Raw genomic sequence first — 17,871 nt, forward strand, 5'->3', positions numbered from 1 at the left:
AGCATATCAGCTGAAATGGTCTTGCAGTGTGTTGAGTGCTTCAGATCAGCAATTAACCTTCAGCATTCAGCCACACAGGGGAGCATCTAGCATTCAAGTGCGTTTTTCTGAGGTCAGTACAGTCTTGGACTTGAGAGAAGGACAGCTTTCTTAGGAGGAGCAGCATTCCACTATATTCATAATGTTGGTTAAGTTTTGGGGAATTAGACGTGTTTTGAATTGAGGGAAGCTGTGGAAAAGAGGCTATTAATGATTCATGGAGTGCTCTGGTGCACGTTGTAGATTGCCTGAAGGTGCAGCTTGGTTTTAGGATGATCTAGAGATGGCAGTGTCTGTAACCCCTGATGGCTTGCTCCCTCTCACAGCGAGGACTTAGGATATTTTATAGCCACTCGACCGTCATGGCTCGACACAGCCCCAGCGTTGAAGCTGTGTTTGAACAGCTTCAGAGCTGGTGGCACCTGGAGTGAGTTTGGCCACAACTTGTCATGAATGAGCTTCGGTTAATGGAAAAGGGTTTGACTCCTCCCCGGAGGAAAATGACAGTACAAGCTCAAGACCTTTTTGTGGAGCAATAAATAGACTGTGTCTTGAAGCTTTGAGAGGAGGGACCTGCAGAGGAAAAGCAAGACTTTAAAAATGACAGAAAATAATTGGAAAAGCTTCATAGAATCTTTGTATCTGGCTTTGACAATAGATGCCCTACCTTTTCCTTGGGATTTATTTTGCAACAGGAAATCATTACGCTATGGTAACATGGTATTTCTTTGACGTCTTCTAAGTACACCCTTCCTAAGATGTTTTCCATTTTAACACAAGATTATGTGTTTCAGCTATGCCAAAATGATATCATTCTGATTTTATTTATGTTTCTTTCTGTAAGACACAAGTTTAACTACTTATGGAAACTTTGTATGAATTACTTCTGAGATTTAAATGCTTCTCGAAGTAGAACTTAAAGAAGATGTGTCTGAGTGAGATCAGTAGTCAGGACTTGTCTATGACCTATAAATATGCCATGTCAAAGCAGAGTTTGTAAAGAAAATGTGTCATTTATTAGACAAAATGAGATACCTGACCATATATAGATTAGTAAATATCACTATCTTTCCACATAGTTTTCTGTAATAAAATAACAAAACTTATTTTGAGTTTAATAAGAACTGTAAGAACTTAAACTATTAGAACTATACAATTTCTTTTGTACAGCATAAATCTTGCGTGGTCCAGTTCCCGCATGATACTGTAGTAATCATTCTGTATTTATGCAATGAGATTATTTCATACTGATTGTGTTGTTACAGTTTTAGCATTATGTTGATATAGTGAAATAATTTGTGAGCTAAGTTAATAGTAATCCTTATAATTCACAGAGGTAGCTAAGAGGCAGATATGGGGATTTTTTTGTAGGAGCTCCTTGGATTGAGGCAGGTTTTTAAATGCTGATGCTCAAGCTTTTGTATTTTCTTTTGGTATAGGCTATATGTGTAGGCTCAGAAAACATGCAGATAATGTATCCTGCAATCTTTGACCAGCTATTGGCCTTTGTCGAATTTTCCTGCAAGCCTCCCCAGTATGGACAGCTGGAAACAAAGCACATTGCAAATGCAAAATATAATCAGGTAATTTATTAGAAGTCTCACTTGTTTCATTTGGCTGGTGAACACAACTCACCTTCAGATGCAGGTTGTTTAGCCAGATGCACTTATTCTATCTGTAAAAATTTTGCTGTGCATGTTGTGTAGTAAGTTGTTTTATTAGTATTTTTACATGCTTTTATCTTCTTTCACTCCCTTTGAATTCTACTTTTTCTTTTCTTTTCTTTTTTTTTTTTTTAATATTCTGTATTCCTCCATGTAGGAAGATTCTTGCCTGGACACCAGACGTGGTGAATGTGTCTGAATTTGTCCAGTGAATTAAACTATCTGCTCCTATATTTGATACTATATTAAATAGAAAGGCACCATAGTTTTGAATGGAGAAAACTCCTTCAAACTGCACATTTTTGAATTGCACATGCAGGAGAGAAACGGGACATACTCAATAATTCTTTATATCTGTGTACTCTGCTGTTCACTGAGCATGAGCATCTGATTCGGTGTAATCTAAGAGGTAACTGTTATGTATGTATTAATTCTTCTTATTCTATTTGTCCTGCAACACAATGGAATCACACTAGATACAACTATTTGCACCGGTGAGTTAAATTTCCTTAAAGATTGTCCTAATGTAGTTGTCTTGCCTAGATTGCAACATTTTTCCTACTTAAATGTACTTTACTTCAATGTGGAGTACATTTTCATAGTCAGACCACATTGTATTTGCAGTTTTGTTGCTTGGACTATATTCTTAGCAAACCTTGCATGCATTAAACTGAGAGTTCAACGCAAAGCATACAGTTTTTGCTCCTTAATTAATATTTTCTCACAAATAGTTCAGTAATTTACTATTTTTTCCCTAGGCTGAATGGGTAGCATTGAATTATGTACCATTTGCTGAGAGATCATTGGAAGTGGTTGTGGACTTATACCAGAAGACAGCTTGCCATAAAGCTGTAGTAAATGAGAAAGTTCTTCAGAACATTATTAAGGTAAAGCTTTGTCCTGCGTGTGCTCTGAATTAAAGAGTTTATTTTGAAAATAAAAAATTTGATTTTGAGATCGTCTTGATAAACACTTTCTGGAAAGTTTAAAGTTTTAGTTTAAAAAAATATGTAAAGATAGGCAGCAGATAATTTCTTGTGATGCTACAAACACTATTAATTAGGCTGTATGCATTGGTCTTCAGCTGGATGATACAGCATCAGTATTTCAATATTATTTAAATATTAAGACAAAAATCAGCAAGTGTGTTTCGGCCAAACAATAGTAATCTTCGAAAGTATTATGCACCTGAATCTGAAATGCAGACCTCTTAGTAAATACGACTGAAGGCTAAGGACAAAATTGGCATATATGTTTGTGTGGAGGTGTGCCTAGCTAGTACTTTTGATCTACTTTTAATGGCTTTGTGTGCCATTAATGTAGCTATAAAATGTTATGGGTGCACAGATGTGCCTTTAAGGTGAAAGTGCTAAACTCATTTTTTTACCCTGTTTTTAGCAATAAATTTGGCAAATAATGGAAGTAATGGTAAATGTCTGGGAAAAACTATAGGGTCCTAGGTTTGTTAGTAATGACTTGGCTGACTTCAGGTTGTTCCTGTATAGAAATTTAGCAACATGGATGTGTTTAAAGTAGTTACATGGTATTATTTGGAATCTGTTATGAATTACATGCTTGTATTTCAAAATTAATACATTTGGTTTCCACTTCTGTTTTAATGGGCTAGGTGAAACTAATATAAATGCTATTTTTCTCTAAAGTTCACAGTTGATAATATTGTGGTCTACTGCAGCAGATGAAAAGACTTCTGAAATGACTTTTTCATGTGTTTGAAGCCCATGTTGATATTAGAATTAGATTTGACTCATGAGCAATAGCATCAGAAGAAAGTATTCTGTTTATCTCTAGGGTTATGTCCTAGCTCTGATAACTATTGCAAAAAATAATTATAATTAACTTAATCCTAAGAGTGAGTCTCCCTTTGATTTCCTCAAATCAGAAGCTTCCCTGAAGGTATTAGGGACATACATGTAATGCCCAAATTTAGTTAATATATATTTGAAATGTAAATTAAAGAATTAGATTTCCAAGATAACTTGGTATCAGCTCCTAGTTAGTTCGTTGTTGACTAACAATGCTAGAAGGAGTAGATACAGTTCTAGTACATAAGCTTGAAGTTTTAAATATGTTATTGAGTTTCTTTTATAGATAGTGAAGCTGTCTTTCTATCCAGAATTTGCTGTGTTTTAATCTGCTATACATTTGTGCTGTCTAGCAGCCTTTATCTTCAGAATTTCATCAACTCTTTTTGCTTTTAAACTTCCTGTGGTTTAACAGTCAGCAATCACCAGATGTTTTGCAGTGATTATGTGTATAGTTCAACTTTTGCATTTTAGGAAAAGTTTAAATTTAGTGTGGCTTTTTTCTTTTTTTTCTTTTAAACCTTTGGGAGCACTTGAGAGAACTTTCTAGGTACAGAACCAAACTCTCCAGAATATACTTATGGAAAAGAACTGCCAGCAATCTTGTAGATGTTAGGTAAGCCCATTTGTCAGAGTTGGCAGAAATGGTGATTGGTAATACAGAAAATTAGTAGGTACTTTCGTAGTGTAATTGGTAATGGATCAGATCTGCCTTCTAACCTTGTATTTGTTAATAGACCCATGCTTTAGCCAGCTGGCATGTGGTAAATAATTATATTTTAAAAAGACCATCTCATATACCAGCAGAAAAGATAAAAATGTGTACTATCATCTATGTAAATGTCTGCTGAGATCTACAGAAATCTGTCTTATTCTTTGATTTATCTGAGCAACTGTGAATTTTATTTGAACAACTTGTATTTTGCAGACACTGAGAATACCTCTTAGTTGAAATATTCCTGTCCTTCGGAAAGCACATGGAAGCTAGCTGTTTCCTCCCTTCTCAAAGTTCTCTCTATTGGACTACCAGTTGCAAGGCAGCATGCATCTTCTGGAAAATTTGACAGTATGTGGCCAGAGCTAGCCAATACGTTTGAAGATTTTTTGTTTACTAAAAGGTAAACACTTTTTTTTTCTTAGCTGGAAAATACTAGTAAGTAATTTGTTCACTAAAGTAGTAAAACAGTGTGCCAGTAGAGTTCAGTATAAACAGCCATATCAGTAGTTATTTGAAGATGATTCTAAGGAATGAAGGAAAAAAGGTAACCAGTTTTTCTACTTTACAAAAGTATACTTTCAGAAAGTAGTAGAAAAAAGTTCATTCAAGAGGTGAAATGTCAAAGCAAGAAAGAGCTAAACAGCTCTGAATACAAGGTATAGCCATGCTGGTCAGGCCAAGAAATTCTGTATGGACTCCCAAGGATGCTGCTGTGGATTTGATAGAATTATTGATGTGTACTCAAATTAATCTGAACTGCAGCTATATATATATGTATATCTTTTTTTTCAGTTAAGGTGAACACCGTTAGCTCTATGTCTCTTGAGTTCTGTCTTAAACTACTCCACTTATTATGAATTTTGGAAAATTATTTCTTACCTTGCTGTACACTTCGAAGCCTGTAGTTATCTTACATGTTTCTGCACAAGATAAATTGATTGCAACTTAATAAATATGTTCTATTTCTAATACTTTGTGAAAAGGGTAGCAGGCAGACAGGTGTATGTGCATAATCTCCCAATAATGGAACACTGTAGATGTGGACATGTTGAGAAAGTTCAGAAGGGAAAAATGATGATGATCAGACATTAGACAATTTAACCCATGGATTTGTTCAAACAAAAGAATATATTATTAGGAAGACACATTAAATCTTCAGAATATGGTAAAAGATTGCCCCAGAGAATAGTTCTTTTGCTATAAATAAGGTTAGGTACTGTAGAAGATTGTTTAGGAAGGATAAGGAACTTCCATCTCCTGTGAACATCTGTGGATGCTTTCAGCAGTAGTTAAAGTATATCTAATTGTCTCAGATTAGAGGGCAATATGGAAAATGAAAAATTTAATTCCCTGATTTTCTGTGTATGTTGGTTTCAGTAGCAAATTAATCTGTCTTTTTAATAGGAAACAGTAGGGTTCTTCTGTACCTAATGCTAATGTTCTGTGTGTATTTGTGTTTGCAGACTTTTCTGTGCAAACACAAAAATCAGCACCAAATACAGCTGTATTTATTAGTGATGAATAAATAGCAGCTTATCCAAAACAGACTAAAATTAGATGCCAATGAAACTTAATTTTAGAGGCATATCTGTTAGTAAAAATGTTTGTAATAATGAGTGGTTTGGGAATTTCACCAGTAGGGTTGTAAGACAATTGAACGAAAACCCTTTGTTTTGTCTTTACGTTTACTTGAAAGAAATAATACTAGCAAGGAGGACCTGAAAATCAAAAAAAGATCATTGAGACTACAGAAAAGACTCTCTATTCACCACAAATTTTTGTTTTGATGCTTAGCTGTTTCTTGAATTTAACATAATTTTCGCAGTATCTTTTTTGGTTTTGTTTTCAGCTGCAGTTAGTAGTCATGCTACCATTCTGAGACAAGCCATCCCAATCAGCTAACACTCTATAGTTTATAGTTTAGAAAACTAAAATGAAGATTTTTCAGGATATTTAGGAAAGTGTATGTTCACTTGGAAGTTACTTTGGGAATACATACTGCTACTTGCTGTAACTGGATTATTTCTGAGTATCTGTGAAAAAGATGAAATACTCATTTTCCTGTTTTCAACTGACCCATATTGGTCGTGCTACAGTTTGGGCTATTAACCGTTCTTAAGTCCAGGGAAGTAAGATTATCACAGATCTTCAACATAATTCAGGATAATCCATTATCATCTGCATGACTTTTTTTGGCCAAGTATGTCATCAGCATTTCTTAAGTGAGTGATTTATACTTTTCTTGAAAGCTGTTCCAACCATAGAAATTCCATCTTAACATGTTGCTTGCTAAAAACAATCATTATCACTTTTAATAACTTTTGCCAGCTGCCATGCATGGGAGAATATTCTCTGGAGGTAAAGGAAACATAGTACTTCTGTGAATATAATGCACAATAACTTGTTTGTCTTTGCTTAAAAGTCTGATTTTCTCTCTTTAGAGACCAGAGCATATACATAATTCTATATAATTATATCTATAATATATAAAATATAATATATATAATAAATAAATATATATTTTATATATATATTATATATATAATAAATATACTATAATTATATATAAGATGTGCACATAAGGAATAGAAGGGATCAGCATTTCCATCAAATTAAAGCTTTCTAAGAGAAGCTACATGAAACTTTTTAGCTCTCTCACTTCGAAGCTTTAAGGTTCAAAGGAATTTGAAGGACTAAGAGTGGGCCGGTGATTCATGGCACCTCATGGAAACACCAGGGTAACTTCCCAGTTAACCAGCCTTCCAGTTAAAGGCTGGGTCGTTTCTCCTTCCAGGGTTGTTATCGTAGATGGTTTTTTGCTTATATAATAGTGTGGTTATTGGAATGTCTGGTTTTGGTTGTGTTCCCCCCTCCCCATCACATCCATCTAGTTTGTCTTCCCAAGTGGATGTTCCTCCTACTTACAGTCACAGCCCTATCCTTCAGTAGCCTTCTACCTTCTGCTATAGGATAGATAGTCTTCCTGTTCCCTCCATCAGCCTGAGCCATGTAGTCCTAATATATTAAAGCTAGGAAGGGAGCATATTTGCATTATGCCAGTAGTCAGGACGATTAGCAATAGCAGTCATTTCTCCTTTCTCATGTTCCCTCTTCCTCACCACACATGCTCCTGAAGTTGGTCTCTCACTGTGATGCAAGGAGGGTTCTAGAGATAGCTGTAGAAGTTCCCCCACATGGAGGTAATTCTTCTGATTTCCTTTGGTTGAGTCCTTCTGCACGTCTGTGCAAGCTGCTGTGAAACAAGCCTGGGCAAATAGGATAACCTGTCCCTTTTGGTTTAGAATTTTCTAAGTTGTGTCTATTAGTGGATTGTAATTGGAGTATAGTCAGTGTCTTACGTTTGTAGTTGTTCATAAGGAAATTCAATTCAGAAATTTCAAATTAACTTTGTGTTCTCTCAGGTTTTTTTCTTTTACAGTACTAGTAATAATATATATGTAATCACAGTGGTGACTTATTCCGGAGTAATTTGGGAGGATCTGTTTATGGTTTTGAAAGTAACAGCCAAAATTTAATTATTGAGTTGAGGTACACGCCAACCTTCAGATTACAGCAAAAGCAGTGGAAAAGTACTTGCTAAAAACTGTCCATGTTGGTCCTTCATTTTAGGTCAGCCAGGTGGTATAAAGGCTGTTCTTTAGTGTACTCACTGTTTTATTTATATTAATAATTGTAGTTTTTGAAACTTTGGTAGTACCTAGATTTTTGTCTGTATCCCCAGAAGTGATTTAACCAAGCCACAACACACCCTGTGCTCTCAGTTAGATTAGTGACTTGTTCATTTGACTTAGTTTTAGTGATCTGGTGACCATAACTATAGTTTACAGACTCACAGTTGCAGTAGCTTTCCAATGTGCAAATAGGTCATGCAAGACGAGGTCTTTATTAAGTCAAGTGTAGAACTGTACAAATCTGACGGCTTTGCTGAAGACCGACATGGACTGAGGAGGTTCTGGAGCTCCAAGCATTTGGAAGTTGCAATTCAGAGATACCCAGAAGGCTATCAGTGAGACATTATTGCATTATTTGGATTTTCACTATTATCTAACGTCTAGTTTCTCCTGTCACCCCTTTTAATAATGACCTGAATACAGTTAGAACTGAAAATTGACTTTGTCACCGTTCTATAACTTTTGCCAAGCTCTCAGCTTCAAGGAAACTGAAACGTTTTGTCAAAAATAAACTTATTTTTCTTCCCTTCCTTGACTCCTGTACACCTTCCCATACTCTGTACTTTCCACTATTTAGCATTGTACATGTTACATGCTGTTTTCTGTCCAGGCTTCGTTCAAAACTAGGTAAACATCTTCCTTCTGTACCTGGCCTTCGGACCCTTGTTCTTCAGAGCTGACTTCATGCTGCTGGGATGGTTCTAAATATGACGTGCCTGCATCTCTGTAAACCTTGGAAATGTTTCTGTATTCAGTCCTAACAGCAACACTGCAAAACAGATTTGACTGATTTTTCCCTCTAGCTTTGTTCATTAAAATATCCCAGTGTATACTGTCTCATTTTTCTATGCTCATCTTCCAAGTCTACCTGGCTGAGGAACCCAAAATTTTCCTAGTGTGGAGAGAGAGAACTATTTCTATTTCACTGATGTTTCTAACAAGATCTTAAACTTTATTCCAATCTAATCTTCTAATCACTGTGGTCCTAGAAATCACATCTGTAAATCTCCTAATATCGCTCCTACCTGTGAAATGGAGTTGGTATTGGTTAGGCAAGAGTCACTGTGGTAAGAACCCTTAAAAATCTCTGAACCTCTCTGTTAAATAGTGAGCCTCCTCTGCATGGCCTTTGGACAGGAGCTGGTTTTCAGCCAGCAGTGGGGCTGAGTGAGAGGAGATGCACATTGATGTTTGGCAAGTACAAAGGCAGCAGAAATGGTCTTTGCAGCTTTGTACATCAAGCAATTATAAGCGATATAGCCAAAGAGCCCAGGTAAATGAAAAGGAAAATGTTACCGTCATAGAGAATTAACAGCTTCCAAGCAACAAGCTCCAGCTTTTTATTTTGTTTGTTCGTTGTTGTTGGTTTTGCTGGTGTTGTTTTTTCCTTTAAGCAAGCTGCAGCTGAGGAGGCTCAATAATCTTGATTTTTTTTATAAATCAAAGTGACATTTAAAATTAATACATTTCATGTAACTTAATTTACACAAAATTGTCTTCTAGTAAGAGGCTGGTCTGTTTATTATTTCATATCATACTTCTTTCCCAGAGGCTTTCATGGAAGCATGTCAAGCCATATATAAAATAAATTCACAAACGTGCATATATATAATTTACTAGAGCAGAAGTATGTGCTCACATGAGGGAATTAAATCAATACTTTCCAAAAGATTCTTGAGAGCAGAGTGCTGTGCACAGCAGGACTCTCAGTGCCTGTTAGCTCTTTGTTGTTAGGTTTTAAAGCCCTCCCTAGACAGTGGGCAGCAGCTGTGGGAGCTCTTTACCTGGGAAAAATGCACAGAGCCATGTGTGCATTGCACTGCCTCTGATCTCCGCTATCTTGACCCTTCCCGTACGGTTTGGCTGTATTGCATCAGACAAGCAAAGCTTTTTCCCCTAGATAGATGTTTCATATGGACACCTTACCTAAAGGGGGCCCACAGGGAAGCTGGGGAGGGACTCTTTGTCAGGGAGTGGAGTGATAGGACAAGGGGGAATGGCTTTAAACAAGAGTGGGTAGTTTAGGTTAGATATAAGGAGGAAATTCTTTACTCAGAGGGTGGTGAGGCCCTGGCACAGGCTGCCCAGAGCAGCTGTGGGTGCCCCGTCCCTGGAGGTGCTCAAGGCCAGGCCAGATGGGGCTTTGGGCAACCTGGTCTGGTGGGAGGTGTCCCTGCCCATGGCAGGGGGGTGGAGCTGGGTGGGCTTTAAGGGCCCTTCCAACCCAAACCATTCTGTGAGTCTGTTATAGAACTACGCCAGGGAACGTAAAGTGTTTGGGCATACCCCGAAGGCAGCTGAAGTGCTACTTTGGCAGGGTTTTGGTTTAGAGTAGTTTTACTTAGGAGTAATTTCCTACTTGAACAAAAGTATGGAATAATTTGTGGCATATATGGTAGGTCAGATATGGATGACTGGGTAGAAAGATCATAAAACGTCCTTAAATAAACCTCAGCTCAGAAGGTCAGTAATTCATAAATTAGGAAGTGTCAGAATGAAAGCTTTCCATGTAATTCAACATGACCTGCGTAAGTGTATGAACATCATAATAGTTTGTATTACTATTTAAAGGGTTCACAGTTAACTTTTTATGTTACAAAAGGTACAGACTGAACAGCTACTTAATATTTTATTCTTTGCTTTCAACATGTAACTCCAACTTGCTGACAGCCTAATACACAAACCGATAACAAATATTACTTTTTTTTTTTTCCTGTGTGTCTCTGGTCATACACATAACACTTGAATATTTCACAGGTAGTGGTGAAGTTATCTACATAAAACCCCTTTGAGGCAAGGAGGTATCTTTATTTTCAAGCAGGAACATTGATAGATATTGTCATAATCGTCAGAACTGAACATTAGCTGTAGGTGTGCAGGTTGGACTCCAGGTGTCTCATGCTAAGCACCCAGGAGACAAAAAAAAAAAAAACAAAAACAAACCTACTTTGCAAAAATCTCTTATTTGACTTGGTCAGCATCATGTAAGAGCACTGGGAGGGAAAAATAAAAAAAAAAAAAAAAAAACTGTTATCCAAATTAACTGGATTTAAATGAAACTTAGAAGATTCCAGCCTTTCATGAAAATGAGACTGGGATAGAGAAGACAGGCCCAGATGAGTACCCCCTTGAAAAAAAGGCTGGCACAGGTCCATGGTCGTATATTTAGCAGCTGCCTTGCCAGTGAACAACAAAAAAAGACCTACCTCCAAAGTACCCGCTGCACCCGTCTGCTCTTTCCTGGGGAGGGTGTGGGGGTGGAGGAAAAACTCAAAAATGGGGGTAGAGGAAGAAAAGGGGGTTTGCAGAGGGAGTTTGGAAACGAGCCAAAGGATGCTGGTCTGCTCGCCGCTGCCATACTTGACTGCTTCCTCAGCGCGCAGGCCAGCTCGGTTCTTTGTTCAGTCCAGGGCTCTGTTTTCCTTGCACCTGCCTGTGTGCTGCAGTAAATCAGGCAGGGAATGTGGCAGATTGGCCATCTCATTTCCCTTCCTTTTCAGTAGTGACCATCCTGTGTACTTAATCAGATGGTTTCTCTAGAGAAAATAAGGCATCATCTAATTTAAGATGCATTGTAACGTGCAAACATATGCTACAGTAGCAAGTTGAAGTACCACAGGCAATCTTAATTCCAGTATTTCTAACAGTTCCTTTCAAGTGGTCAAGTTTCCAAGCTCTTGCTCAGCTTGAAGATTTTAAAATGTTATTTAAAAAAAAAAAAAAAGTCAAATTATGGGAAAAGGAGATAATTTAATCTGTGGAATTATATTGAATTTTTATAGCTCCTCGTCTCTGATTTTTGTTGCTAATGCTGTGAGTCATTCCATTAGCTTGAAGAAAGTTACCTTCCAGGCAGGTCAGATGCTACAGGGACACTGAACCCACAGTCCAGTGAGTTTTGCAATTGTCTTTAAATTTCAAAGGGACATAGTGTGAAGATTTTGACTTCTGCTCTATGTCAGAAAAATGAGAGCAGCATACCTAGGTCAGAACAGACAGGTATCTAGACCTGTATGTTGTTTTGGAGGGATTACTGGGCTATCTACTGAAGAGTACAAGGTGACCACAGAGCGACGTTTTCATGAGCTCCTTCAACCTCCTAGTTTCTGTAGCTCAGAAAGTTCCTGTACCACAGGTTGTCATTGGCTCTTAATTGGTTTTTCTTTTAATAATTTGGCTATTTTGAGTCTGTGTAGATTTTAGCAGACAAATCCCATGATACAGGATTACAAACAACGTCTTTCAGAGTTTGTCTGTCATGTGAAGTACCTCCTTTGATTTTTATTTTGTTAATCTTTTTTTCTCTGAACCTGCTGCTTAGTTCTCTGCCTTCAGTGCCTTACTTGTCAGCCGAAATTATATTTAAAGTAATTAATTTGTATTAGTAAAGACAGTAAAGTGCAGTAGGAGCAGGTCTGTAAAGCAAAACAGCTCATGATAGAATCGTAAAATCATTAGGGTTGATGAGGACCTGTTACCCACAGAGCGCTCACTTTATGTGCTTTATTTTGGAGTGGCTCTAGTCTGGCTTCCTGTCATGCAAATGTCTTCTAGAGCTTAGAGCTGTAGTCTTTTGGTTTGGTTTCATCAAAAAAGAATCCAGTTCAGTGCGCTCTGAGAACCTAAGTTTGTAAACAGGGATGTCTGAAAGATTAACTTGAAAATCCCATGTGGGATCCAAACTAAAAGACTGATGAAGGCACATCAGCAGAAATAGTCGATTGCTTAGTAGGAAGCCCTTACTCTTTCTGTCCTGCTGAGGAGCTTGGCCCAGTAACTCAACGGTGGCGTAGTCCAGCAAAGGAAAGAGAATTTGAATCCACTTAACGGGTGGATTAACGTAGGATCTTGTAAAGTATGGAGTAATATTCCTGGTTGAATTACTTCTGGACATTTTATCAGTAAATAGATTTTATATAAAATGGAAGAATTGCAGAAAGTTCTGAAATTCTTCAAAATTTTCTCTGTAAAATGGGTTTCTCTCTTCCTAAAATTGATTATGAGAATAAGTATCAGTTATCAAGAAAAAAAAAAATCCTGTTAATGAAAAGGGTGTTTCATTAACACAAAAGAAAATGTAAAATTAGTTCTTTTTCAAATAACTGCTGAAAATCAAAAATCTCTCATAATCCTGCATAGTGAGAGGAAAAACTAAAAAATAATGAGCTGTGGTGCCTAAATGATACTTTCACAGATGCATCTAAACAATTATTACGACTTTTGCACATATAAGACAAAAGAGATTATTTTGACATTCGTGTGAAAAATGGTGTTGGTGTTGCAAGTCCTTAAACAGGTCCATCAGCTGTAACTCTTCAATTTAGTGCTTGCTGCTGTTTCCCTTAGAACCATTTTTAGCATTATTACATTTTATTAGATTATTGGATTATTTATTATTAGATTATTTAGATTTTATTCTGAAATGTTAATCATTATCATATAACAGTACCAACTTGCTGCATGTAATAACTTTAAATGTACTGCATTTTCCCTTGCTTAACTCCCTACACATTCTGTGAATTTAAAAGTATAATGTAGTATGTTTTTTTTTTTAGTACACCTCCTGATAATCTCTCAATCCAAGAATTTCAGAAGAATGAGAGTATTGATGTTGAGGTAAGGAGACTATAGCAACTGTATTATACTGTCGAACATACAAGGTAGTGACATTGACAGGTAGCATTTAGTTCCTAAATAATTTTTGGAAAAGTTTCCAGTTCATTATTTTTTGAGATTTTTTTTTTCCATTTGAAAATGAGACAAGAAATTCAGAGGCTCAGAATTTGGCTGCTTCAGGGTTTTGCAAAGGATAGAAAGCTTCATACCAAAAACTTCTTGTCCGCTTGAGTTCAAAACAGCATTGAGTGGAAAAACCAGAAAAACAGAGTGTCTTTCTTTCTCTGACCCATTATCTGATTCTTACTTATAATGTTATTGCCAAGCAATTACACAGGTAATTGTAAACCAAAGGAAGCTGATGATTGAACCTAAAGTGAATGCTTTCTGTGTTGAGGGGTGGCATTCACTGTTGCCGTCCAGATGTGTTCTCAATACTAAAAAGCTTGTGCATAAATGGAGAAATGATGTCTTGTTTGTGCAGTACAGAGACCACTGCAATCGTAAAGGATATCATGCTTGATTGGATAACACTGAAGAAAATTAAGAAGATAATACTGGGAGTGAAGAGAGACTGGTCCTCCTTTACTCCAGGACAAACAGATGTGTTAGATCAGGGATGGTTTACAGAGGAAAGGGAGTTGCAGAGAAGGCATGGCAGTATCTGTGGGTTTGATCTCCTGTCATCTCTCCAGAACGGCAGATAGGATGTGAAGATTTCTGGATAAAAAGTACGAAGAATTCTGTCTGCAGCGGGCAGAACTCTAAAATCTAATACATTAACTTACAGAGATGTAAACCCACTTTGTTCCTGTGTGTGAGCATCGAGACCAAAGATAACAGCATTTCAGTTAACGTGCCTTGCTTTTAAGCTTGTTTAGATAATAACTCACATGTTCTGTTTCACTGATGTCACATTGTAAGCATGTGATATATGTGCTAATGTCATAGTGAGGATATTGAATTGGGTGGAGGGAGAGGGAGATTTCTAACATCAGATCATCTCTTTTCAAAACTGTAAAGAATGTACTTGAAGAATATACTTGAAATGTCAGTGGAAATCTGAATGATAACTGCTTCAGAAACTCAGAAGTAGGAGAAAAATAAAGTTTATTAGTCTGAGTTTAATCTGTTACACACATCCACAATTTTTAGATGTATTTATAAATTATAAAACCTATCATTGGAATATTTTGTGAAATTACATTAGGCATGTCTCTTTTGTTTACTGTTTCTTTTGCCTTCTACTAAAATTACAACTTTAATATTCAGAAAACCAATATAAATTTATTTAATTTATTTTAGGTGGTTCAGCTTATTAGCACAGAGATACTACCGTATGCTAATTTTATTCCTAAGGAATTTGTTGGTCAAATAATGACTATGCTCAATAAAGGCTCGATACACTCTCAGTCATCCTCATTTACAGGTATGGTAGCTGAATGACAAAAGATATAGAAAATGATGTTGAAATAGTCTACTAGAAAGTAACAAAAATGTTGGCAGTACTTATTCTAATAAAGACTTGAAATTCCATGACATGTATGTGCTATAGACAATTTAATATGCAGCCTGTTTTTATAAACTATATTTTGTCTCATGGAAGTTGCAGAACATTCCTTGCAATTTTCTAAAATTATTTCCTTACTGTTTGGTCAGTATCATGTATAATATTGTACTTGTGGTTTTTTTTTATAGTCTTTTCTGAACTTTCTGCGTAATTCATTTTCTGTTATGCCAGCTGCAATTGTTGACAGTAATTTCAGGCAATTGTAAGACAGACATGATACCCAGTTCTTAAAAATTAAATGACCGTAACATAACTATATAGTGTACCTAACCAGATACTCTCTTTGCCTTTAAGAAAAAAAACATTTATATATTTATATATGTATTTTTGAAAGTTAAAATGACGTAAAGCATTACAGAGAAAAACAATTGGATCGTACAGTACCAGATATTAGTACTGGTGATGTGGAACTGGGGTTGCCATTACCTTTTTTTAAAAATAAATAAATTTGCTTGAATGTATTTTGTTATTAAAGCAGTGTTAAGTAGGTGACATGTTGCTGAATGTATTGAATATTCTTCTATTTCTTGAACTGTTGTGAATATTGCACCGTCACTTTTTCTCAGAATGTGTTCTTAATATATGTTGATATCACCGTTAATCTTAGTATCTTTAGTACTACAGGAGTGATAATCTTTTTGCAAAATATTATTAACGGATTGAAATGCATCATTTAGGGTATCGGCATGCACACTATACAATTAAATATGTTTTACTTTGACAGAAGCAGAAATAGATATTCGAATGAGAGAGGAGTTCTCTAAGGTGTTTTTGAAACACTGCTCCAGTTTTCATTCAGTAATAAAGTCACAACTCCTCAGGAAGGCTACATCTCTAGAATGGCACTTTCTGTGCTCTTGAAAAGGTCACAGGATGTATTGCATCGCTACATAGAAGATGAGAGATGAGTGGCAAATGTCCTCTTCCACGGTATGTTCAATGTCTTTAGGAAATGAAGGGTATTCCCAGTACTTTATGCGAAAAAGGCTGCACTCAAAATATGTCTCAGTCATGCGTGTGTGTTTGGGGTGTGGGTGTTCTAGGTCTGTGTGAAATTTAAAGCCTAAGAAATATGTGAGAAATACTACAAAGAAATGTTGATACCGAAATTCTGTTGACTGGAAAAAGCTTTAAAAACAATGGTCATGCTCGGTGCTGTTACAGAGAAGATAGGGGTATGACTCAGTAATAAATATTTTCAGTTACTGAAACAACGTTTCTGATATCTCTGATATTTCTGAAATCTAATTTCCCTTTATTCCTACCAGAACTATTTATAGTTTCTAAATTGAGAGGTGGAGAGTCTCCTTGAAAATAAGACAAAATATCCAAATAGCAATATTGTGAATCATTACTCAAGTAATTCTTCTTGAAACAGAAAATTGCCCTAAGTACCAGGAAATTCTTTCAAATGGGAACTTATTTAAATTTCAGTTAACTTCAGCTGAAATGTTTTTGAAGCTTTTGATCATGAATGATGCGATTGATTCTTTCCATGTTACAGTTAATCATGTACACGAATATTTTCAGATTGAGATATGTATGCAGTTACTCTTTCTAAACATCAACTTGAAAGTCATCCTAGCTGGCAACAGCTATGACGATTGGAAAGTTAAAGACAAATGATAACCTTATTCTCTTAATATCCTTTTTTCTTGTTAGGCAGCTGTTTTCATTACATTTTTTTAATGTTGTGTAACTTTCATAAAAATTTTATAGTCTTGAAACAAAATAAGTAGTTGACTGTTTGCATTTTTCCCTTTGTAGGCAACAAGTAACAGAAATCATATTTGTTTTAAAAGCTGTCAGTACTCTCATAGATTCACTTAAAAAAACTCAGCCTGAAAATGGTAAGTTATTGTTAAATAACCTGGTTCCAAACAATATAAAATTGTATCTGCCACAAAGATTTATTTATTCCTTCCTGTAGTGCTTTTAATACAAATTGGAAAGGAAAGTGTATTCTGTAAGATTCAGTATTGTGTAATTCTATGTATATGTAGGTGGCAGGTAGACAAAAAGGTTTTTTTCCACTATAGCTAACAGTATAAAGTTCTAAGAAATGTTTAATAAATAGAAAACTTCAATTTCAGATGTCTTTTATTAGATAGAGCTTGCTGTCTTTTAAAAACAAACAAAACTTCCATAAAATGTTAATATAATTCTTAAATATATAATATATTTGTTAGTTTTGGTACATTCTTTTTTTTTCCCCTCATGATACCTCTTTAGGCTGCCGTGGATCTCATTCCTATAGGTGCACTCTGCAGTAAAAGGGGTGTACAGCTGAAAAATGAATGGGCAGGCTGTTAGATACCTAAACATGAAGTCTTGCTTTCCTTCCCTTTCTGCTGTAGTACCTCCTGCCCCCATAATGAGAAACATGCCTTCGCTCATTGATGCTAAGTGATGTTGTAAATGTTTGACAGATGTATTTAAGGGACTGATTAGAATGGGGGATCTGAACTTCACTTATGTGAATGTGTCCTGGTCCTCCTGTCAGCTGCGCCTACTGTATGTGTGGAGAGTGCCCACCGGAAAACTCAGTTGGAGATACTAAATCAACTTCTGATAAATAGATACCTTTCTGTTGTACTCATGGGTTTGTTTCCCCTTTCCTGAAGTTCCAGATATTCAAGTTGTTAACAGATGCCTATGAGGAATATTATTAGTATCCTCATACTGCTTAGTGCTGTCTCTTTGTTAAACTAGCTGTGTTGTACTCCGCAGCTCTGACAGAATAACATAT

At 36.2% G+C, this 17,871-nt stretch overlaps 1 protein-coding gene across 1 annotated transcript in view; it reads left to right on the forward strand.

Moving 5' to 3' along the window:
* MON2 (MON2 homolog, regulator of endosome-to-Golgi trafficking) overlaps positions 1-17,871 on the forward strand; it is an 86,455-nt gene that overhangs the window by 52,483 nt on the left and 16,101 nt on the right. Inside the window, 11 exon segments of the mRNA XM_040552175.1 lie at positions 1,479-1,622; positions 2,180-2,197; positions 2,462-2,590; positions 4,455-4,470; positions 4,473-4,644; positions 13,492-13,552; positions 14,858-14,981; positions 15,847-15,888; positions 15,891-16,025; positions 16,028-16,052; positions 16,890-16,972. Of these exon segments, the coding sequence (XP_040408109.1) occupies positions 1,479-1,622; positions 2,180-2,197; positions 2,462-2,590; positions 4,455-4,470; positions 4,473-4,644; positions 13,492-13,552; positions 14,858-14,981; positions 15,847-15,888; positions 15,891-16,025; positions 16,028-16,052; positions 16,890-16,972 (949 nt within the window).

This window comes from Cygnus olor, chromosome 1 (genome assembly GCF_009769625.2).
Source record: "Cygnus olor isolate bCygOlo1 chromosome 1, bCygOlo1.pri.v2, whole genome shotgun sequence".
NCBI classification, from domain to species: domain Eukaryota; kingdom Metazoa; phylum Chordata; class Aves; order Anseriformes; family Anatidae; genus Cygnus; species Cygnus olor.